Source organism: Gallinula chloropus, assembly GCF_964237585.1.
Source record: "Gallinula chloropus genome assembly, chromosome: 5".
NCBI classification, from domain to species: Eukaryota; Metazoa; Chordata; class Aves; order Gruiformes; family Rallidae; genus Gallinula; species Gallinula chloropus.
Genome location: NC_140090.1, coordinates 66,490,902 through 66,511,325, shown reverse-complemented (window position 1 = coordinate 66,511,325; position 20,424 = coordinate 66,490,902). Strand labels below are relative to the sequence as shown.

At 55.7% G+C, this 20,424-nt stretch overlaps 1 protein-coding gene across 1 annotated transcript; it reads left to right on the top strand.

Moving 5' to 3' along the window:
- Positions 1–589: 589 nt before the first annotated feature.
- Positions 590–19,153, top strand: CNNM1 (cyclin and CBS domain divalent metal cation transport mediator 1; the record flags this gene model as incomplete). The annotated part of the gene is made up of 12 exons (XM_084265172.1): positions 590–2,252; positions 12,115–12,258; positions 12,789–12,929; positions 13,211–13,380; positions 13,574–13,673; positions 13,835–13,882; positions 16,562–16,624; positions 17,585–17,748; positions 17,951–18,128; positions 18,459–18,572; positions 18,661–18,777; positions 19,074–19,153. Exons 1-12 carry the CDS (start codon positions 749–751, stop codon positions 19,151–19,153), a joined length of 2,823 nt encoding a protein of 940 aa, XP_084121298.1. The 5' UTR covers positions 590–748.
- Between the last annotated feature and the right edge of the window lie 1,271 nt (positions 19,154–20,424).

The window sequence follows — 20,424 nt, the reverse complement described above, 5'->3', positions numbered from 1 at the left end:
GTTGGTCCAGGGAAAACTCCCAAAGTTTCAACAGCCCCTAAGTGCCTTCTTCAGCACACACTTCTGAAGCTGCTAAGTGCCCTTTACGTATCACAGTCTCTGTTAGGTCTCGACTCAAGAGTAAATGTTAGTCACAGCGCGGTGCGCCTGTTTCCTGGGAAGAGTGCAGAACTATCCGCCTCCCACTGAAAAAAATAAAGTCACTCCCACGGGAAGGAGACAAATTTGAGCTGCAAAGATAAAGAGATGGGCCCCGGCAGGTAGCAGAAGGATGCTGACCGCAAATCCCGACTCCGGAGGCTGCCGTCCCAAGCCTTCAGCCAAGCCTGCTCACGGAGAGGCGCAGACCCCGCACAGCCGCAGGCAGGCAGCGCACGGAGGTCCCGCAGCGCACCCGGGATGAAAGCGGGAGCCAGCGCGGTCACGAGCGGCCGGGGCAGGGCTCGGTGCGAGGGGCGGCCCCGTAACCCCGAGGATGGGCTCCCGGGCAGCGCAGCAGACCGGGGGAGGACGCGCGGTGCCGCCCGCCGTGGGGATGCTCCCGACCCCTCCCCGTCCCCCGCGTAGGCGCCCCGGCAGCGGCGCTCCGCCGGCCCCGCCCGCCGGGGCGCCGCGGGCCGGCTCCCGGTCGCACGTGGCGCGGCGGCTGCCCGCCCCCCGGCCCACGTGTGTCGCCGCGCCGCGCCGTGCCGGCTCCCCGCCGCAGTCCCGGTGCGGCGGGCGGGCGCTGCGGTGCCGGCGCAGCGGCATGGCGGCGGCGGGCCCGGGGCGCGGCGGCGGCTGGGGCCGGAGCCGGGGCGCCGTGCTGCTGCTCTTCTTCTCGCTGTCGCCGCGGCCGCCGGCCGGGGCCGCCTGGCTGCTGGGGCTGCGGCCCGAGGACACGGCGCCGGGCCGGGTGTCCCTGGAGGGCGGCGCGGTGCAGGCGGCGGAGGGGAGCCGCTTCCTCCTGCGCCTCTACTTCCAGCCGCCGCCCGAGGGCAACGGCAGCCGCGGGCCGGCGGGGGAGCGGGAGCCGCGACTGGTCTTCATCGAGGAGGCGGCAGCGGCGGCGGGGGGCAAGGCGGCGCGGGGCCCGGCGGAGCGGTGCCGGGAGCGCAGCGCCTGGGCCTCGGACGTAGAGGTGGTGGGGCCGCTGCGCTCGGGCGGGGCGGCGGGTTCGGCGCTGGCCGAGGTGCGGGTGCGGGAGCCGCGCAAGGGCGAGGCGGCGGCCGCGGCGCCGGGCGGGCGGCTCTTCTCGCTCTGCGCCTGGGACGGGCGGGCCTGGGCGCACCACGGGGCGGCGGGCGGCTTCCTGCTGCGGGTCCGGCCGGCCGCGCCGGCGCTGGGCGCCTGGCTGCTGCCGCTGCCCGAGGCGGGCTGGCTGCGGGCGCTGGGCGCCCTGCTGCTGCTGGGGCTGTCGGCGCTGTTCAGCGGGCTGCGCCTCTCGCTGCTCTCGCTGGACCCGCTGGAGCTCCGCGTCCTGCGCAACAGCGGCTCGGCCGCCGAGCGGGAGCAGGCGCGGCGGGTGCAGGCGGTGCGCGGCGGCGGCGGCACCTACCTGCTCTGCACGCTGCTGCTGGGGCAGGCGGGGGCCAACGCGGCGCTGGCCGGCTGGCTCTGCGCCTCGCTGCCCGGCGGCGGGGCTGCGGCCGGGGGGCCGCGGGGAGCGCCCTGGCTGCCGGTGCTGCTCTGCGCCGCCGCCGTCTTTCTGGGCGGCGAGGTGCTGCCCTACTCGGTCTGCTCGCGGCACGGGCTGGCCATCGCCTCCCGCACCCTGTGCCTTACCCGGCTGCTGATGCTGGCCGCCTTCCCGCTCTGCTACCCGCTCAGCCGGCTGCTGGACTGGGCGCTGAGGCAGGAGCTCAGCGTCTTCTCCACGCGGGAGCGGCTGCTGGAGACGCTGCGGGCCGCCGGCCCCCACGGCGACCTGGTCCGGGAGGAGTTGGCCATGGTGCAGGGTGCGCTGGAGCTGCGCACCAAGGTAGTGGAGGACGTGCTGACGCCGCTGGCCGACTGCTTCATGCTCCGCGCCGATGCAGTGCTGGACTTTACCACCGTCTCGGAGATCCTCCGCTCCGGCTACACCCGGATCCCTGTCTACGAGGGTGACCGGCGTGACAACATTGTCGACCTGCTCTTCGTCAAGGACCTGGCCTTCGTTGACCCTGATGACTGCACCCCCCTGCAGACTGTCACCCGCTTCTACCGCCGTCCGCTCCACTGTGTCTTCAACGACACGCGCCTCGACACGCTGCTTGAGGAGTTCAAGAAGGGTGAGGCCGCTGGGCCACCACACCCCGGGCTCCCCCTGCACCCCCTCCGCACCCCCAAAGCTTCCTTGGTGAGCAGCCCCCCACAGCCCACCCCACATCGCCTCCTGGCAGGACCCGGCAGGTACTGGGGATGCTGGGGGGAGTCGGGTCCTGCATGTGGTGGTGTGGTGATGACCCTGGTGTCACCTCATAGAACAGCCCCTGGGTGAATCACAGACCTGCAGTATTCATCACACCTGTGATGCTATGGAGACTGTAAGAGCCTTCAGCCTCAGATGTGTGTGGCTCAGCTCGTGCTGTCTCTGTGGGGTCCTGGCAGCATGGGCACAGTGTGTCTACCTCACACCCCTGCCCAGGCAAGGTAGCGTTCACCGCTCTGTTCTGTGCAGAGTTTATGGCAGATCATCACATCTTGTTACTCAGCTCTCGTGTTTTCAGCTTAGCAGTGAGAAGCAGGCCTAGAAAACATCTCTCTGCAAGTGCTTTAAAGGAAGAAGAAAAAAAGCCCAAACCCCCAGAAGAGCTGTACTTTCTTTGCAGCTGTGACAGCATTCATAATGCAGCAGCTGCCAGCAGCCCCAGAGATGCTGAGAGCTGTATTTCATTAACTGTACCTTAAGAATACACACAGCATGTGTTTCCCCACCCTCCCCCGGGAACTGTGTTTTGCTGCATGTTCCTCGGTACATCGCACTGTGGTGAGTGAGTCTTTAAGAAATGGCTGCAGCAGTGACATCCTGCATTATGTAATGTGGGAGGACAGCGCTTGGCTCCCCGGCTGCCTGGGGCCGGATCTGCTGCAAGCAGAACTGATCATGTGAGAAAGGCCAACCTGGTCCATCCCAGATACAGAGAAAGCCTCTCTGAGTCATCTCCTGCTGGCTTTTAGAGCTGGGAGGATGGTAGGATAGGATGTTTCTGTTATGCCAGGAAAGCAGGCATCAGATACATGCAGGTCAGCATCCTCTCCAGAGATGCACAACTGTGTCCAGATTGCCTCTTAGGATCACAGGGAGTAGAGCTGGCAGCACATACCACCTGCCCCTTCCTCTCTCTGCCCCTCAGCAGGACTGGAGACTTTCAACAGAGCAAATCAGAAAATTTCTGGGTTTTATACCGAGAGCATTAGCAAAAACATCACAATTGCTCTCAGAGTTCAACCTTGATGAGCTGCAGTGGTTCTCACCCTCACTCCATGCCTCTTCTAACATAACCAGTTGTCTCTCCTCTTCCTAATTCTGCTGTTACATGATACAACAACACTACTGAAGTTCACCCGAGGTCTCTTCTCTCTCACCTTTGTCTACAGAGTTGGATAATAGCAGATGTCAGATAACCTTGGAATATTCCCCCTCAATCCGCCTCCCCTGCACTTTAATGTACTTTAATGTATTCATCCCTCTCTGAATTTGTTCTCTAGCCTGGTATCCTATGGATCAGTAGGCCTATAGAAATGGATTTGTGGTTGCTTACCTCTCTGCCCTGCTTGAATGGCAATGTTTAGTGTGTCTCTGTGTCACTCTGTGAGCTGACAGATGCACTAACAAGCCTTGTTACCTGCCTGGCACTTTAACATACTAGTCCTCATCTCCAACAGAGCAAAGCTGAAGGGGGCTGGATAATCTTCATTAAACTCTTGGCATTTTGCTGCAGGCTCTTCCTTCCTTTGCCATTGTGGCCTTCTGGGGCATTTTGCTACATTCTGCCCCTCTGTAGAGCTTTCCCTCAAACTTACTTCTGTTCCCACCTCATCCTCATTGCTTTTTTAATTACATGGCTGAAAAGCCTTGCTTTTGGTCTTAGCTCTTTCCCCAGCTGTTCTTCTCCCTAGATGTTGCTGTTCTCTTCCAACCTGTCTTCCCCCTATTTGTAGGCATTTGGTCTCCCCCAGCACCTTGTGTTTGTAGATTGTGACCCCCCCAGCCCAGCCTGAACCCCTCCTAAACTCTCTTTTCCAAGTTCCAAATACAGGTTCCCGTGCTGGCTCCCACACTACAAGCAGCATTTGCTCCCAGCAGCCTTCAGTCCCTTCCACTGCCGTTTCATCCCCATTCACTTGGCTATTTAATTTCCAAAATAAAGATTCCACATTTATAATTAAGAATCTTCATCACTGTCTTCTTTTCTGTGTCTGTTTGAATTATGGCGAAGTCTCTTGTTTGATCCGATCAAGGTTGCTTTCCACAGCCAGCCAGGTCTTCTGTGACACCTCCACTAATTAGAGAGTAGGCTGATTGCTTGTTGGTTCAGTGAGTGCTTAATGAAGGCATTCATCACTTTGCACATCCAAGGTGCCTGCAGGACAGCAAATGCTCCCACTGATAAAGCCCAGGCTCTTTCTAGGAAATTAAAGTTTCCAGTAAGGACGGGCATTGATAACCACCTCTGGGTTCTTGGGTCTCTGACAAACCTCTAGTGAAATCTTTGGCTTCCTTTCCCTTCTCCCATGATTAACGGTTCTTATGTCCTTTACTTCTTATAGTTATTACAGTGTTTATACAAAATACCCATCACATTTTATAGTTTTCTTTCCTGGATAGCAATGTATGCTTCTCATCGTTTCACGAATGATTAATGTTCTGCCACATCCACTATATATGTTATGCAAAAAAAAAATGACATTATGGGTAAGTAACACAATTTCACTGCCAGAGCTCCTTGCCACAGTACACAAACATTTGTTCTTCCTTACTGGAAATGTCAGAGGATGATTAAATGCAGCACTTTGGGGCTCTTGCTCACACCTCCAGCAACACTTTCCCTTTTATGTCTCTCCTCCTCCTCACTGGTATCACACTGTTACCCTTGTTACCTGATGCATTTCTCTTTGTGTTATCCTAGTTATGAAGATGATCAGCTTTTTGCCCCCACCCCTCTCTTTTCCCTCTCCCTCTTACAACAGGGCTTGAAGGGAAGCTTTCCTTCCCTGTTTTCTAGGTATGCTCACACCCAGCCTGGCCTGAGCTCAGTTCCATTAACATGCATTGATGTTTGCCTTGAGTTTCATCCATGAGTCACAAATCTCCTCTCCCCAGTAGGACCCTGTGAAGATGGGATTACCCTCTCTGGATCTGGGAAGGGCAATTCAATAGCATCAGCTTGCCAAGATGTTTTAACTATGAAAATAGTAGCACATGCTTGAGTAGTGCCCAGGGACTCAGTGGCCCAGAGTGGTTATAGTGCCCAAGACAAAACCTGGCCCCTGCCCCATCATGGCCATACTGGTCAAAGCCTGCACATCAGCTCCTTCTCAAGCCTGCTGCTGGCACTGTTTGGTGTATCTTTTGGTACTAATTCCTGTAGAAAGATGGGGGTAGTGAAGGGAACTGGGAAAAACTCAGAGAAGGCTGCAAATGGCAGCAGAGGGGGCAGCTGGCCTGCAAGAGCAGAGCTCGACTGCAACCCCCAGCCCAAAAGAGGAGGGCAGCTGCTAGAACTGCTTTGGAAAGCAGCATTACAGCAGCGTGAGGCAAGTTCAGTGGAAAGCAGGAATAGCTTGTGCTGGGTGGTGGTTTTGACTTGATCTCATGAGAACTCAGTGAAATTAGCTCAGAAATAATGAAGCCTGGAGATGGAATTTGCTGTCTTTTGCAGGTTAGCATGGCAGGGTCGGTACAGCAGCATTTACATATGAGTGCTAAGTGGAGGACACTACACAAAATCCACGTCCCCTCTTCTCTAGAAATAAGAAGATACATCAGTATGGTAACTTTGCCACCTGCAGCCTGAAGGAAGATTAAATTACTGAACGAGTGAAAAAATTTGGGGACAATTAATTGGCAGATTGAACTGGTGCATCTCAGAGTAGCTGGCTTCATTCTGGGCTCACAGGAGGAATTACCTAATACACGAGAGAAATAGCTGCACCATATTTAGCAAGCTAAGGCTATGTAGAGGGGCAGATGAGGTCCCAGTAGAGTAGCATTCACCTTAGGACTATGGAGCTAGGAGGAAAGGTTCATGAATTCCTTCAGTGTGAAATGCTGTGGGTGATGCAGTCTGTTTCTCCTTCATCCCTAGAAGACAACTGGAGCAACGCATGTTGCAGTTTCAGTCCTGTGATTTAACTCATGGGGAGCTCTTCGGTGAGGTCCACCTCCTTGTTCTGTAGGTGCCTTTGGGAAGTCATAGTTTCAGCCCATTGCTCAAGTAATTTATGGATTTTGCTGCCAAATTTATTTTGGGGGGGATGTGTTAGGAGGGGTGTCCACATATAGCAACAGTACCTTTCAGCAAATGACCTTCCTGTCAGAGAAACCATATATTTGCTCTTACATTCCTTTTCCTGCAGCAGGGCAGAAGCCAAGGTGCAACTCAAATTAGCGTTTTGTGGTTTACCATCTTTTAAGAGTTACTAAAAGTAACTTTTCCAAAACCAAACTTCCTGGCTTAGCAGGGAAAACAGCCTGTCCTTTGGAAGAGTTCTGCACTAGGCTCGGTCTTTGCTTTTCAGAATACTCCACAGCCTCTAACAGACTTCTGCAAAGTGAATTTAGCTGGAGAAAGTGCTGAGACTTGCCAAGAATAGGGGTCAGTACCATTTCACCTGCTTTTTCTACCAGTCTTGCCCCGGTCTGCAGTTACTGCAAGCACAAAGCATGGCTTGAAATTTATAAGCCAGCCTTCCAAGAGCATTCTGCAGGTCTGATAGCTGCTATTGTGAGCACCTTGATGGGCAGAAGCAATGACCTCTCTAGCCAGCTGTACATGTTAAGGAGCTGGTTGTTACCCAGCACCACCCAGTACACGTGCCCAGAGGGATGATGGCCAGGCTGAGAGTGGGTGAGGTGCAGATACACAAAAGATGGTTTCAGTGACTCATACTGCAAATCTGCCTGAAACAGTACTTTGCTTTCCCACCAGAAGTGTACTGAATCTTACAGTGTGAGCCCTGGGATGCTTTACCCCACCCCAGCAAGCTCAGGAGCAAGCTTGCTCCAGGGAGGTGTTCAGCAGAGCAAGAGAGGAGCTGGGTCTTCAGGGGAGAAGTCACCCAGCTGGCCATCTCCATCCTGGGTGCTGTCAAAGGCACCTTCAGACTGAACTGGAAGAAAGAATCAAGTTTTCCATAGGCTCTTTAGAAGCTTTTTTTAGCTTGAAGAAGCCTTTAGGCTGCCTTAGGCTCCAAGTAACACACAAGGGGACTGAGCATTGCGGGCGTGCATAGTCATTATCCACGGGGTCAGAGCCCTGTTGTACAGAAATGAGAAGATGAGACTGTGTCACCTCTAATCTCCCCCTTACCCTCCTGATCTATTTTGTTAACTGCAATACACCAGCTCTTCCAACTATTCCATCCCCCCCGCTTTTCCTTAGGACTAGGAAAAGCACTGAAGCAGTGTGTGAGAAAAGCTTTGGTGCTCAGCTAGAGACTGGCATAAACAGATGAAGTTCTGTCTCTAGAGAAGGTCTGGGTTAGATTGGGATTTACAGTTGTCCCTTCGCATAGCTCTGATTCCCTGGAGAGCTGTGTGCCCCTGCAGGTCTCCTGGTTATTCCCCCAGGTGTAGGTGCAGATGTGCATGTAGGTGCAGATGGATGTGCATTGCCCCTAGGTGCAACTCCTCAAGCACATGGCTTCACCCTTGGTGCAGAGTTGTGGTAAGACAAAGAGCACACTCACACACACGTCCAGGTCAAGAAGTTCAAGTCAGAGTCCCCGTCTACTTGAGATGTGGGGCTGCAGGAAAGTATGGAGATGCTGGTAGCCACCAGCCTGGAGTAGAGCTCTGGTGAAAAGCACACAGGAAGGAGACTTCCAACTACATTGGGGTGTTTCCTGAATCAGCCTTATTTACCAATTGGGGGGGGTTGCCTTCCGTTTTGTAGCAATAAACAGTTCACAGCTTGTGCCTGTACCTTTCACCTCCCAGTAGCAGATTTAGATCTTACCATAAAAATTAATGAAAATAATTGTCATGCTCAGAATGCTCAGCCTGTGGAACAAGAGACAAGACTGAAGCATCTTTTACACTCCCTTGGCAGAGCACCTACATAACACAATGAGGATGTGGCCTGAGCTATATTTGCAGCTAACGGCACTTACTTTCCCACAAGTAAAGGCATTTCCATGTGTTCAGACCCTGTTCTCCCACTGGGGAGGAAGCTTTGAGCCCAAAGTCATTTAGGTACCTACAAAAACCAAGGCTCCTAAAGATGGGCATAAAAGCTTTAGGTATCTGTTGGGGTGATTGCTCCATCCGGAAGCTTTCCGCTGTTTATATTAGCACCGTAATTTAGCATTTTAAGGCATTAACTTTCCACTGAAGCTGTTGTTTGAAAAGAGCAGATTTCATGTAGCTCATAAAGAATTTAGTACAGTTGTATCCCATGCTGAGCAGACACTTAATCACCTATAGACTTCCTGTGCGAGAGCAGCCCTGCGGAGGCCGGTGCAGCTATTTGCACAAGCGAAGTTAATTGCCCATTTGTTGTAGCATTTGCCAAACCAAGGCTTTGAGTCTCAAGTGTTTGGCTGTGCTTTCCCCCCATCAGTGCTGGCCCTGTAAAACTCACATGTGACAGCTTGCTAGCAGGGAAGCAGCTCGCCCTTATAATTCATTTCATTTCAGCTATCAAGTAACAGCTACAACAGCACACGTTTTGGAATCAGCTGTGCAGATCTTCAAGCTGGTTTAGATCAAGTTTGGGGTTTTGTTTAAATGATTTATCTCCCTCTGTTTTACTTCCACTGAAGCAGACCTGCAGCTGGAGAAGAGAATGTGTCTTCTCTGATGGCCCCACATCTGTCTCTGTACCACCCTCCCTTAGATACTGCTTTGACCTCAAAATTGCCTGGCTTCTGCCCTCATACCTGCTCCAGAAGCCACTGTTTTTCCTCTGAGCAAGCTCACAGGGCTGGGAAAGGGGATGCAGTCAGGCTGGGCAGCATCCCCATCCCAGGGGATGGACAAGCCACAACCATACAGCCAAGGGACCAGCAAACCCCCTTGCTGCCAAATTTATATGGTCCATTAAAGAAGTGATGGGAGGAGACACAGGGCCCAGCCCGGGTGGTGGGGGGGAGGGCAGGACTTTGTAAATGATGGGAGGGGAGTGGGAGCAGGAGCAGGTCAGTGCTTTCCGGGGGGGGCCGGCAGCACCAGTCGTTTGCAGGAGCTTTTTGAGGGGTGGGAGTGTTTTTTGGGGTTGTTTGTGTGATGTCTTTGTGATACGGGTACCTGCTGGCCGGGTAGGGGCTGGGGTCGGCTCGCTCGGGGTGGGCTGGGAGCAACCACGTGAGGCGCAACAACTCTCCATCGCTGAGTACCTGCTGGTCTCTGACGTGGGGGTTAGCCTGGAAACCTAAACCTGGGGGTTTATAGCGTGGCTACAAGTGTTTATTTTCTGTGAAAATAAAAAACCTCTTGAGCGCTCTAACAGCCCTCCTGGCTCTGCCCCCAGCGCAGTGAAACCGGGGGTCTCCTCCCAGGCTAATGGTGCTGGGTTATTCCTAAATAATCTCATTTGCTGCTACGTGAACATGGAGCAGGAATCACATTTCTCTGAGTCTGCTCTAGAGTAAATTACAGCGTCGATGTAGGTGTTTGGCCAAAAAAAATTGCCTCCATTACTCTCTGACTGCCTTTAAGTAGCACCTAAGCTTTTTGTAAGGGCTTGGTGGTTTTGGATTGCATGTAAATGTCATTAACAACAAGCTCTCGGCCAAAAGAAATAACTTCTCCCCTCTCCTCACTTACCCAAGGACGTGTAGGAGACCAGATGGCCCCTGTGTCTGGGAGGGAGCTTTGGCAAAGGAGACATTTTTGAAAGTTGGACTTTGCTAAGATGAAATGTAGCTGTTGCTGCTGTCTTGTGGCCAGCTCTGCTGCTTTTTTTTTTCTTTTTAAGTCTCAAGTCGTGTTGCTTTATTGCCCACTGATCAGATAATGGGCACAAACCTGCATGTGAAGGGAGTAAAATAGCCCGGTCCGAAGAACAGGCTGAATTTTCAGTGCCCCAGGGCTATTGATTTGGGGTTTTAAAGCGCATCTGAGTGCTACTGCTGCGACGTTATGTTCTTGTTTCTAATTCTGTAGGCGTGGGAGGCAGCGAGCTGCTCTCTGAAATCGTGCAATAAAAGCTTGGTATGAGGAGGAGGGAATTTACACTGTGGAAAATACCCAGGCTTCTCTGTGAGAAAAGTACAGTCCTGATCTTAGGCTGAGAAATGTCACTTGCTCATCTCAGATCCAGGGCAGGGTTATTTGAAGGTCACATGTTCCCCGGGAAGATGTATTTGGTGGGGCTGCTGGGGAGGCACCAGTGAGCGGGGAGGGAGCTGTGCAGCAGGCAGAGCCCACCCGTAGCGCATCCTTCTGCAGGGACACCGTTCGCATCCCCTCGCCCGGAGCAGCAGGTGATTTGGATGGGGAGGCTTTATGGAAGAAGCAGATGCAGAGACAGCTGCATAGCAGGAAGGACCTGCCCCCCCCCCCCCTCCCCCCCTTTAGGGTGACCATCACAGGTCCCAGAGTTCAGCTCCAGGCTCGTGGGGAAAACAAGGTCTTGGCAGGTTTCTGGGGTCCCTGCAGTGCCCATGCTGCAGTTGGGTTTGTGCCAGCGTTGCAAGGGGACATCCCAGGGAAACAGAGGAAACAGAACGAGGGATGTTGTTGGCTGGGGTGCTGATGAAGGACATTTTTAACATTTTAACTAGGGGTTCAGAGCCTGTGGGTGCTGCTGAGCAGCATAGCAGCTACAGGGGCGGTAAGAAAACCAGTGCTGTTCATTGGCAGGTCCAAGAATACATTGGAGATAGAAACACAGAAGTTGCTTGTGCCTTGAAAGTTGGGTTCTGGTCAAGGTCCCGAGCAGGAGCATAAATCAGAGCAGACAGTAAAGGAAGGGAGAAGCTGAAGAAGTCGAAACAGCTTCCAGAGAGCTGGACGTGCAAAAAACAAGTAATGATGTTTCAAGTTTGCCAAAAGCAAGAAGCCTGAAAATGTGTCAGCAGAGCTGCCAGCTTACCGAGGACAAGTGAAGAAGGTGAAACTGTGATTGAGAAACACTGTGACTTCCAAACAGGAGTCACCATCAGTGCAGCTGGACGTCCTGGTCCCAGTCTGCTTGTTTAAGGTAATAGGAGGTACTGTCAGGGGGCAGGGTTTGGAGAAGACATTGAGGTGCAAGATGATGGTTTGAAAAGTGTTCAGCCTCCATGTCCAGATGGTTCACCCAAGATTTCTGCAGGAGCTGGCCTGAAACCTGCAAACAAACATAGGCATTTTTGCATTTAAACCAGCTGCTGTTCTGAGGAGCTGGAGGCTCCAAAAGCTGGAGCTTTAGGATCAGCCCAGACAGTGATGGATAGAAAGATGTGGGGGAGCTGTTCCTGGCAATTTGATAGGAAAGATAATTAACAACAGAATGAGAAAACACCAGGAGGATGAGGGAAACCAGAAGAGCCCAAGGACACGCTCACATTTCTGTGTTGGAGGACGCTCTCTCATTGCTCTGTCAGAGTTGTCTCATGCCAATGGAGCTGAGGGTAAGCAAGAAGCAGCTGGTATAATGTACACTTCATTCCTGCACAGGAGGCTGTCAGAGAGCTAAATGCAGTGACGCACAGCAGATTGTCTAAATAAAGCAGGCAGCCCCAGAAAAGAGCCAGGCAGAGTCCTGTATCTCCTAGGAGGCACCTGCATCAGCCTGGGGAGTCGCAGTCCTGTTCGACTGGGCTCTGTCCAGCCCTTCCCTTTGAGTCAGCGTGGTTGGGGTGAGTTTGGGAAATAGTGGCTGCTCTGAGGTTTGTCTGTGATCTGAACTTCCCACTGAGCCCTGCTGCCTGCCAGCCCACCGTGCTGTGGACCCCTCTTGCCATGAGTGGAGGTCTTACTGCCGCTCTGTTCTCCCCCCGCAGGAAAGTCCCACCTGGCCATTGTGCAGCGGGTGAACAACGAAGGGGAAGGAGATCCGTTCTACGAGGTGATGGGCATTGTCACCCTGGAGGATGTCATTGAGGAGATCATCAAGTCCGAGATCCTGGATGAGACGGATCTGTACAGTTAGTGTCCCAGAGCAGCTACTGCGGTTGCAGGTGCCAGGGTGGGAGCCCACACAGAGACATGTGGGTAGGAAATAGGCCAGAGCAAATCGTGGTCCTTCCCAGAGCAATTAAAATTCATGGTGGGAAAGACAAGAATGATGGAGAGTTGCTGGTCGGATGTTAGGGAGTCATGATTGCTCAAGACAGACAAGGACCAGCTGACGCTGGGACGGTTGACCCAGGGATACATGTGTTGGGTATGAAGTGCCCATGGGTGGTTCCCAAGCTCCTTTCTGATGCTGGGTGATGCATCCAGCCAGGGCAAGCCAGTACTTGTTCCTGAGAGAGAAGCATGTTTCACTACCGTGCTCCCTCCCCAAGGCTGTGATGCATGGCATGTTTTGTGCACCTCACTGCTCCAGCTGCTGCTCCACAGCAGCCCTGTCATAGGGTGCAGCAAGACACACTGCATGTGCTATGAGGCCCTGCAGCTGCAGTGGCTTTGTGGCTGTTGTTGGTAGGCAGCTGCTCTGCTCTCTGCCCCACAGCGGACAATCGGAAGAAGGAGCGGGTGCCCCACCGGGGACGCAAGCCCCAGGACTTTTCCATCTTCAGGCTCTCGGACAGCGAGATGAAGGTGAAGATCTCCCCACAGCTCCTCTTGGCTACCCATCGGTTCATGGCAACAGGTACCCTTGCCCTTGTGCAAGCCCTGCCTCTCCCTGCAGCAGCCCCAGCCCCATAGGGCATCCCTCGGCCATTTGGGCTCCTGCCCCAGATGAGCAGTTTCCACCTGCCTGGACCCCCACCCTGCGCATCCCACTGCTTCACCAGCTTGGGTCTGTGTTTGGCCCCCCCTTCTTGCAGTGGGGAGCCGAGGCTGCAGGAAGAAGAGCTGTTGCAGCTCAGAGGACAAGGGGTTCCTGGCAGCCTCAGCCCTGCTGAGATGAGTGTGTTGCCTCCCTTCTAGAAGTGGAGCCTTTCAAATCCCCGTATCTCTCCGAGAAGATCCTGCTGCGGCTCCTGAAACATCCTAACGTCATCCAGGAGCTCAAGTATGACCGAAAGAACAAGAAGGCGGTGGAGCATTACCTCTACCAGCGCAACCGCCCCGTCGACTACTTCGTCCTCATCCTGCAGGTGCCTGGGACAGTGGCAAGCAGAGGGTGGCAGGGGGTGGTCCATCTCTCCTCACAGTCTTGCTCTGGGCTGCTTCTGCCAGTGAGGATGCCAGTCTTCTCATGTGGGATAGTGGGGGGCCCTGCAACCCTGGGTCGGTGGGTGGCTGGAGGTGTGGGGTGCCTGTTTGAGTGGGTTTTCCTTCTCCTTCCAGGGGAAAGTGGAGGTGGAGGTTGGCAAGGAAGGGCTGCGGTTTGAGAACGGAGCGTTCACCTACTACGGTGTCCCTGCTATCATGGCTGTCGTCTCCTCTGGTAAAGGCTCTGAGGGCTCCCTCTGGCCCTGCCTTTGCTTTGGCAGCCTGCATGGGGGCTAAGCTGGCTGGTGGCCAGGAGAATGGGCTGGCCCTGCTGCGGGGTGTGGGGCAGGCGGGAGCCTTTCCTCCGCGATTCCTACAATCTCCAACACGTTTCAGATAACGACGTGAGGAAAGTGGGCAGCCTGGCTGGATCCTCCTTCCTACGTAAGTATTTCAGGACAGGCCGGGGCTCTAAAACCTCCTCCCCTCTGCGGCACCAGCCGGCAGGAGGAGCGATGGGCTTGCACTCTGTGCAGGGCAGCTCTGGCTCCACACTGAGGTCACCCCCTTTAAGAAGCTTGGTTGAGGAACGATGTGCTGAAGGTCTGATGCAGCAGATTCCTGGCAGAGGGACTGTGAGATCCCTTTGAAGTTTTGGCTGTGTGCTGGATCCTTGCAGGTGGCTCCCAGCATGGCTGGGTGGTGCAGGTGGCACTGCAAGGGGCACTGCCCACGGGCAGCAGTGTGGTCCTGCAGACAGGAGTGTGTATGTCTAGGTAACATCTCTGGATCTGTTTGGGTTCTTGAGGCTTGGAGCAAGAGCTGAACGTGGTTTCCTGCACTGGGAGACCAGGTGCTGCTCAGGAATTGCAGAGATGGGTCAATGAACCTGTGAGCTGTTAGAGTAGAGGGAAGTGGAAATTACCTAAAAGTAGATGCTGCAGCCTGGGAAAATTCCCTGCCTGCAGAGCTGATGGGTTAACAAGTAGATCCCCTGCTTTTGGGGGGTAAGAAGGAGCTCTGTTTAGGGGAGACTGTGAGCCCCTGCTTCATTGCTGATCACCCCTGCAAATGTTCATTCCCTGGTGGCTTGGGAGCAGGGATGGGTGCTGTCCACCCCCAGTCCAGCACATCCCTCTACCCAAAACCCAGGTGCTGCAGTTGGATCTGCAGTGCTGCTGCTAAGCCAGGGATGCTCTTGAGCACCCACTAAGTTCAGCCATTAGGGAGGTGTAGGGAGGGATGTCGTTGACAGAACTGGAGTCCCTTGGGGCTAGTGACTGTCGCTGCTGTGGACCCCAGTCTGCGTGCAGCTCTAGGGCTCAGCTGTTTCTTGCTGCTTGCTTTGCTGCCATTTGAAAGGCTGGTTGGGAGCTGCTGGGTTACCCCCCGGTGCACACTCCTGTGCATTTGCAATGCACTGTTTGGACAGAAGAGATCAGTGAAGTGGACGGTTTCCCTGGGTGCCTCTGCCCCTCAGTGACCATCCGCAGGGCCCCACCAGGGCTCAGGCAGCGAGTGCTGCCCGTGGTTGATGGGCAGGCAGAGCACACGTCATGGCAGGAGCCCGCTCAGGGCTCCTTTGCTCCTCCTGCTCGCACGTGACGCTGTGACACTAGATGTTTTTGCCATCCAGCACCCCCTCCCTGCCATGGGACATGTATATGTCATGTGTGTCCTGTTGCACCCCTGGCCAGCAAGGAGGTGGGGCAGGAGGCAGAGGTCGCAGAGTGTTCCCTTGGGCTGGCGTCCTCCTTGAAGCAGAGCTCAGCAGAATGAGTGTGAGTAGCGTGTCACAGCGGAGAATGTGGGTGTTAACCCGTGAGCATTTAACAATTGGTTATAAATTAACTGTTGTTATGCAACTTTTACTGCTAGGCAATCTTTGGCATTGGGACAGGGGTGCGGCGGTGGGAACGCGGCACGGCCAGCCCTGCTCTGGGAGGCTCGGGCAGTGACAGCAGGTAGCGAGCACCAGTGGTTATCAGCCTGTCCTTTGCTCCTGGCTGGATGAGGTTGTTCTGGACAGCACATTGTGCTGGTGCCTTTGCTTGGAATTTTATTTGCAGAAGGTTTCAATCCAGGGGAGGACACAGAGCAAGAGTTACTGGGGGAGGAGCAGGGAGATGAGGAGCAGGGAGATAAGGAGCAGAGGGCTGCGGGGAAAATATTTGAGGGTTTTACCTTCAAAGCAATTTAAAACCACTAATCACATAGGCAGCAGATGGTTCCTAGAGCATTGGAGCCATGCTGGGGGCAGAGTGGATGGGGGGAAGGCAGCGCACCCCAATCAGGAGGGCTGGCAGCTGGGGGAAGCATGGCCGTGGCTGGAATAGAGGGCTGGCAGCCAGTGGGCTCACGTCACCCCTGGCAATCAAACATGGAAAGAGAATGGTGGGGGGTCAGGAGCCCCAGACGTGGCATCCTGGCTTCTTGTGGTTCCCGTGCAAAGCAGCTCCCTGTGGGTTGCTCTTCTCAGCATGGCTTAGGTCTGTAGAGACGCAGGGCTTTGTGGGGAGCTGCAGGCAGCCCAGCACTAATGCCTTCACTGTGCATCATGCTGAGGGGCTCCTGCCAGCCCCTGCCTGCAGATGGGGGGCTGTGTGAGCGGGGACTGTTGCAGAGCACATTCCCTCTCTGCCACCTGCCCGTGCACGCAGAAGCATCCCAGATGCCAAGCACAGGGACTTGCTTCAGCTTCTTCCCAGGTGTCACAAGCTGCCATCAAAGTCCCTTGTCCTGGCTGCAGCTGGCAATGGGCTGGAGCAGGGTGACAGCACTCAGACAGTGGGATGAAGATGCTTTGTGCCCACACCATGGCTCTAGGGAGATGTGTGGCTGTGCAGACAGGCCTGTCAGGTCTGTAGCTGGTCTTCCCAAGCCTTACCTCCTCCTACCTTGTCACAGAGCAGCCTGTCTCTGCTAGTGTCCGTGACCCCAGGGCTGGCAAGCAGCTCCCTGGACCAGAAGCAGGAGTGTGTAAGAAGGGTGGGAATGGGTGTCCAGCCCACAGCTGCTGGCACATGATTCTATTCATGTCTTCTCTCACTCTGTCCTCCACCCTCACTTGTCTCGCTCACTTTCTCTCATCTCCTCCTTCCTTCTCTCTCCCCCTCTCTGCAGTGCCCGTCTCAGTATCCCGTACCTTCGCCTTCAGCAGAGGAGACTCCCTGGCTGGCTCTCCAGGTAACAGGGCATGGCTTTGGGAAGGGGCTTTCACATGTGCCAGCCTCTTTCCAGTTCCCTGTGCCCAGTGCACCAAGCCCCCTCCAGTCTGCATGCTGGGCAGTGCCAGGAGAGGAGCATCCGTATCAACCCATGCTGGGAAGCCCCTCACCAGTTGGAGCATGGGTAGCAGATGAGGGACAGCATCCTGTCCCTGCTGCAGCCTCCCCGGTAAGATGCAAAAGAATAAGGGGACAAGGGGGCGCCATAGATGGCTTGGGCTTTCTTTGGTGTGCAGTTTCTGTAATTTCCTGTGCTTGGTGCTTGGGTTTTCTTGCTACTTGCTGCTTCTGAGCACAGTTACAGCCCTGCAAGCACACTGCTCTGCTTCGTTTGCTTTCCGGGTAATAGAAGGGCATGTTAGCAGTAGAGCAAAGTCAGCAAGATGTTGACGTCACGTGCAACCAGCAAGCTGCCTTTGTTCCCTAATAAATCACTGATCAGACAAAATCCATCATGCCGTGTGTCAGAGGCCATCAGTCAACGTGAGTGATGCCAGCTTGCCATGGCAGCCTCTGCTCCTGGTCTGTCAGTTAGGGTGGACAGGAGTGTGCCCTCGAGGCAGGTTAAGTAAATTGTGCTGGGCTGCCAGCTGCAGCCAGGAGAATTGGTGCCATGCAGAAGGCCTGCGTTAGCAGGAGAGCTGTCAGTCAGTCGGCATGACAGGCAGGCAGCAGGTTGGATGCCTGTTTGACTGGTCCCTGGTTTGCGTGGGGCTGGCATGGCGCAGAACCTCCGCCAACAGTGCACACTGAGGAGAATCCCACTGCAGGTCCCCGCAGGGGCTCTGCCAGCCCCGGGGTCCATGGGGCACAGTCACCAGAGGTGATTGGTCAACCCTGGCCCTGCACCAGCACCAGGGACCCGAGTGGCACCACGAGTGGGAGTGAGTGCTGGCCTCTCTGCCATCCCCTCCTGCAGTGAACAGGTCGCCGTCACGGTGCAGCGGGCTCAACCGCTCCGAGTCGCCCAATCGGGAGCACAACGACTACGGGGGCAGCACCACGCAGCTCCACAGCAGCAGCAACAACATCTACACACCCGACTACTCGGTGCACATCCTCTGCGACGTGCAGTTTGTCAAGGTACTGGCTGGGCTGGCAGGGACTGCCCCACCCCAGGTACCCCTGCGCTGGCACTGCTGTGCCCTGGGAGCCTGCTGGGTGCCCAGCGGGTGCTGAGGGGTGTCACACTCCTGCGGACCAGGGGTTTGGTGCCACCAAATCCCTGGGAGGGCCCAGCACAGCTTGGTGCGGCGGAGCTGGACGTGCATGTCTATGTGCCCAGGTGACCCGGCAGCAGTACCACAACGCGCTGGTGGCCAGCCGCATGGACAGCTCACCCCAGTCCCCGGACATGGAGGCCTTCGACAGGGATTCAACTAAAGCCTCGACCACACGAGGAACCCCGCAGACGCCGAAAGAGGACCCCACCACCCTGCTGAATGAGAGGAACAGCATCATGTGTGAGTCACCCCATGGCCTCCCTTCTCTGCCATGTGCCAATGCTTCATGTCACCTGGGGGGGCTATGCTGGGGCTTGCTGGCATGATGGGCATGCCACTACTGAGACGCAGTGGCATATGGACTGGGGCACGTGAGCACTTTCATGCACACACCTGTGGATGCTGTTCTGCAACTGCATGTGCACACAGGTGCAGGCATGGAGGCATGTAAATCTCCATTTCCTACATACTCGTGCTCCCTGGTGCTGGGACCTGTTGCTGTGGCAGGCATCGCACTGTCCTGCCCAGGGCACAGCACCTGCCCACCATGCCTGCCGTGTGTCCCCACAGGCAGCCGCCCCGAGGGGCCACGCAGTCCCAGTGAGTCGGTGTTCCTCCGCATGGAGGGCATCCCCTTCATCCAGGAGGAGCTGGCTGACAATGAGGAGAACAGCAAGCGGCAGAGTGAGTCTGGCCAGGGGATGGACATGACCCTGGGGGTGGTGAGGGCTGTGGTGCCGCAGGGCACTGCAGCCAGGCTGGACTTTTGCAGACAGTGAGTGCTGCGGGACCGTCCTGGAGGCAGAGTCCCCAGGCAGAGAGGCTGGGACCAGCTCATCACCGAGCAGCTCGGAAGAGACGCTGGGCAGGCGGCTGCTGAGATCCCTCAGTGAGTGACTGACCCGGGGAGGGAGGACCCAGAGGAGAGCTCGGTCCTCAGCCCCTGCTGCTTGGGTCAGCTCCTGCCCAGCCCTGTCCTGGGGATGCCCTGCACAGGGCTGATCGGGAGCAGGGAGGTAGCCCAGCTCCCCTTCAGCACCCTATGCCCAGCAGCAAAACTGCATTTAGGGCTCCCTTGGGCAGAGCCAGCAGCCTGGTCCTGCCCCAACCCCATGCACCACACCCCCCCCCCCCAAGCACCCTTGGTCCCCAGCACCCCAGCCCTTGGTGCCTTTGCTGCTGCAGGTGGGCGCAAGCAGCAGCCACCGCAGGAGGGTGAGAAGACGCCAGAGGAGTGCTCCAATCTCGCCACATTAATCACCTGAGCAGCAGTGTGGCCGGCACACAATGCTGGAGGCCCATGCAGACCAGAGGTAAGAACCTGCCCCAGTGCAATGTATTCCTGCCCCGCAAAGGGAGGTTGCTCAGCTTCAACAGTGCAAAATCGAGTTTCAAGCAGCAAAGCCAAACGATGCCGTTTAGAACCCATGCATGTTGCTGGGGGCTGGAGCAGGGTCAAGGGATGCAAAAGCAGATTCCAGCCATCCTTGGGGCAGGAATAGATTTCAGAGACAGAGCAAGACCCTGACCTGTGTTTTCCCATCCAGAAACACGTGCCTGCACTGATAGCTGTGACCCTGTCTAGGGAAAGTGCTGCAGGCTTCAGCAGCAGCAGGACAGGGAGGTCAGGGTTTGGCTGCCCGCATCAGGCTGTGTTTGTGTCTCTCAGGTCTGCAGCATGGGGGTCTCCTGCCGCGAGGCTCATGTTCAACAGCAGCAGGTCTGCACTCGCTCGCTGCCCGCCCGCCCGTGCCGCCCCTCCCTGCAGGACTTGTGCAGAGCCCCATCCCCAGGCGAGAAAGGATGTGCCCCGGTGGGGCTGAACCACCCAAGGCGGCCTGGACCAGCTAGCTGGAGTCCGAGGGCCCTTGCCCAGCTGCTCCGTGGTAGCATCTGGTCTCAAGAAGAGGCGGAGGAAGGAAAGGTGAAGTGTCTGGCACGGCGACCCTGCAGGCACAGCAGGGAGGGGCGGCCCAACCCAGAACTGCCCTTTGCATCATTTACCATCCCCATCCTCGCGAGGCCCAGAGCCCCTCGGTGCCGGGTGCTGCACAGACATGGTCTCCAGCACAAGGAGAACATGCTATTTGGGGGCTGCCACACACAGCTCCAGGACCCAGCACACGTTTGTGCCGTGCCTAGCGACGTGCACGCTCACCGCACGCTGACCATTGACACTCCTGAACCCCTGCTAGGCACAGGGCAGGGAGCCCTGCTCACCACCCAGCCCAGCCCCCCTCCCTGGGGAGGGCGGCTCCACGCTGCATCGAACCATCCCCCTCTCCACGCACAGCTGCCTGTGCAAGGGAGGCTGGCACCAAGCCTTCAGGTTGGTACAGACCAGTCAGTAGTTTGGGTAGAGGCTGAATGCAACTGGGATACAAACATTAAAGGTAATTTCTCCCTGAGCAGTGTCCTGTGTGGTGTCAGTGGGTGTAGGGAAAGTTGTGCTGACCTCTCCTGCCAGGCTAGGCTGCCTTCATACCTGCAGCCAGAGTAAGAGTACTCAACACTACTGAATGGAGCACCTAGAGGA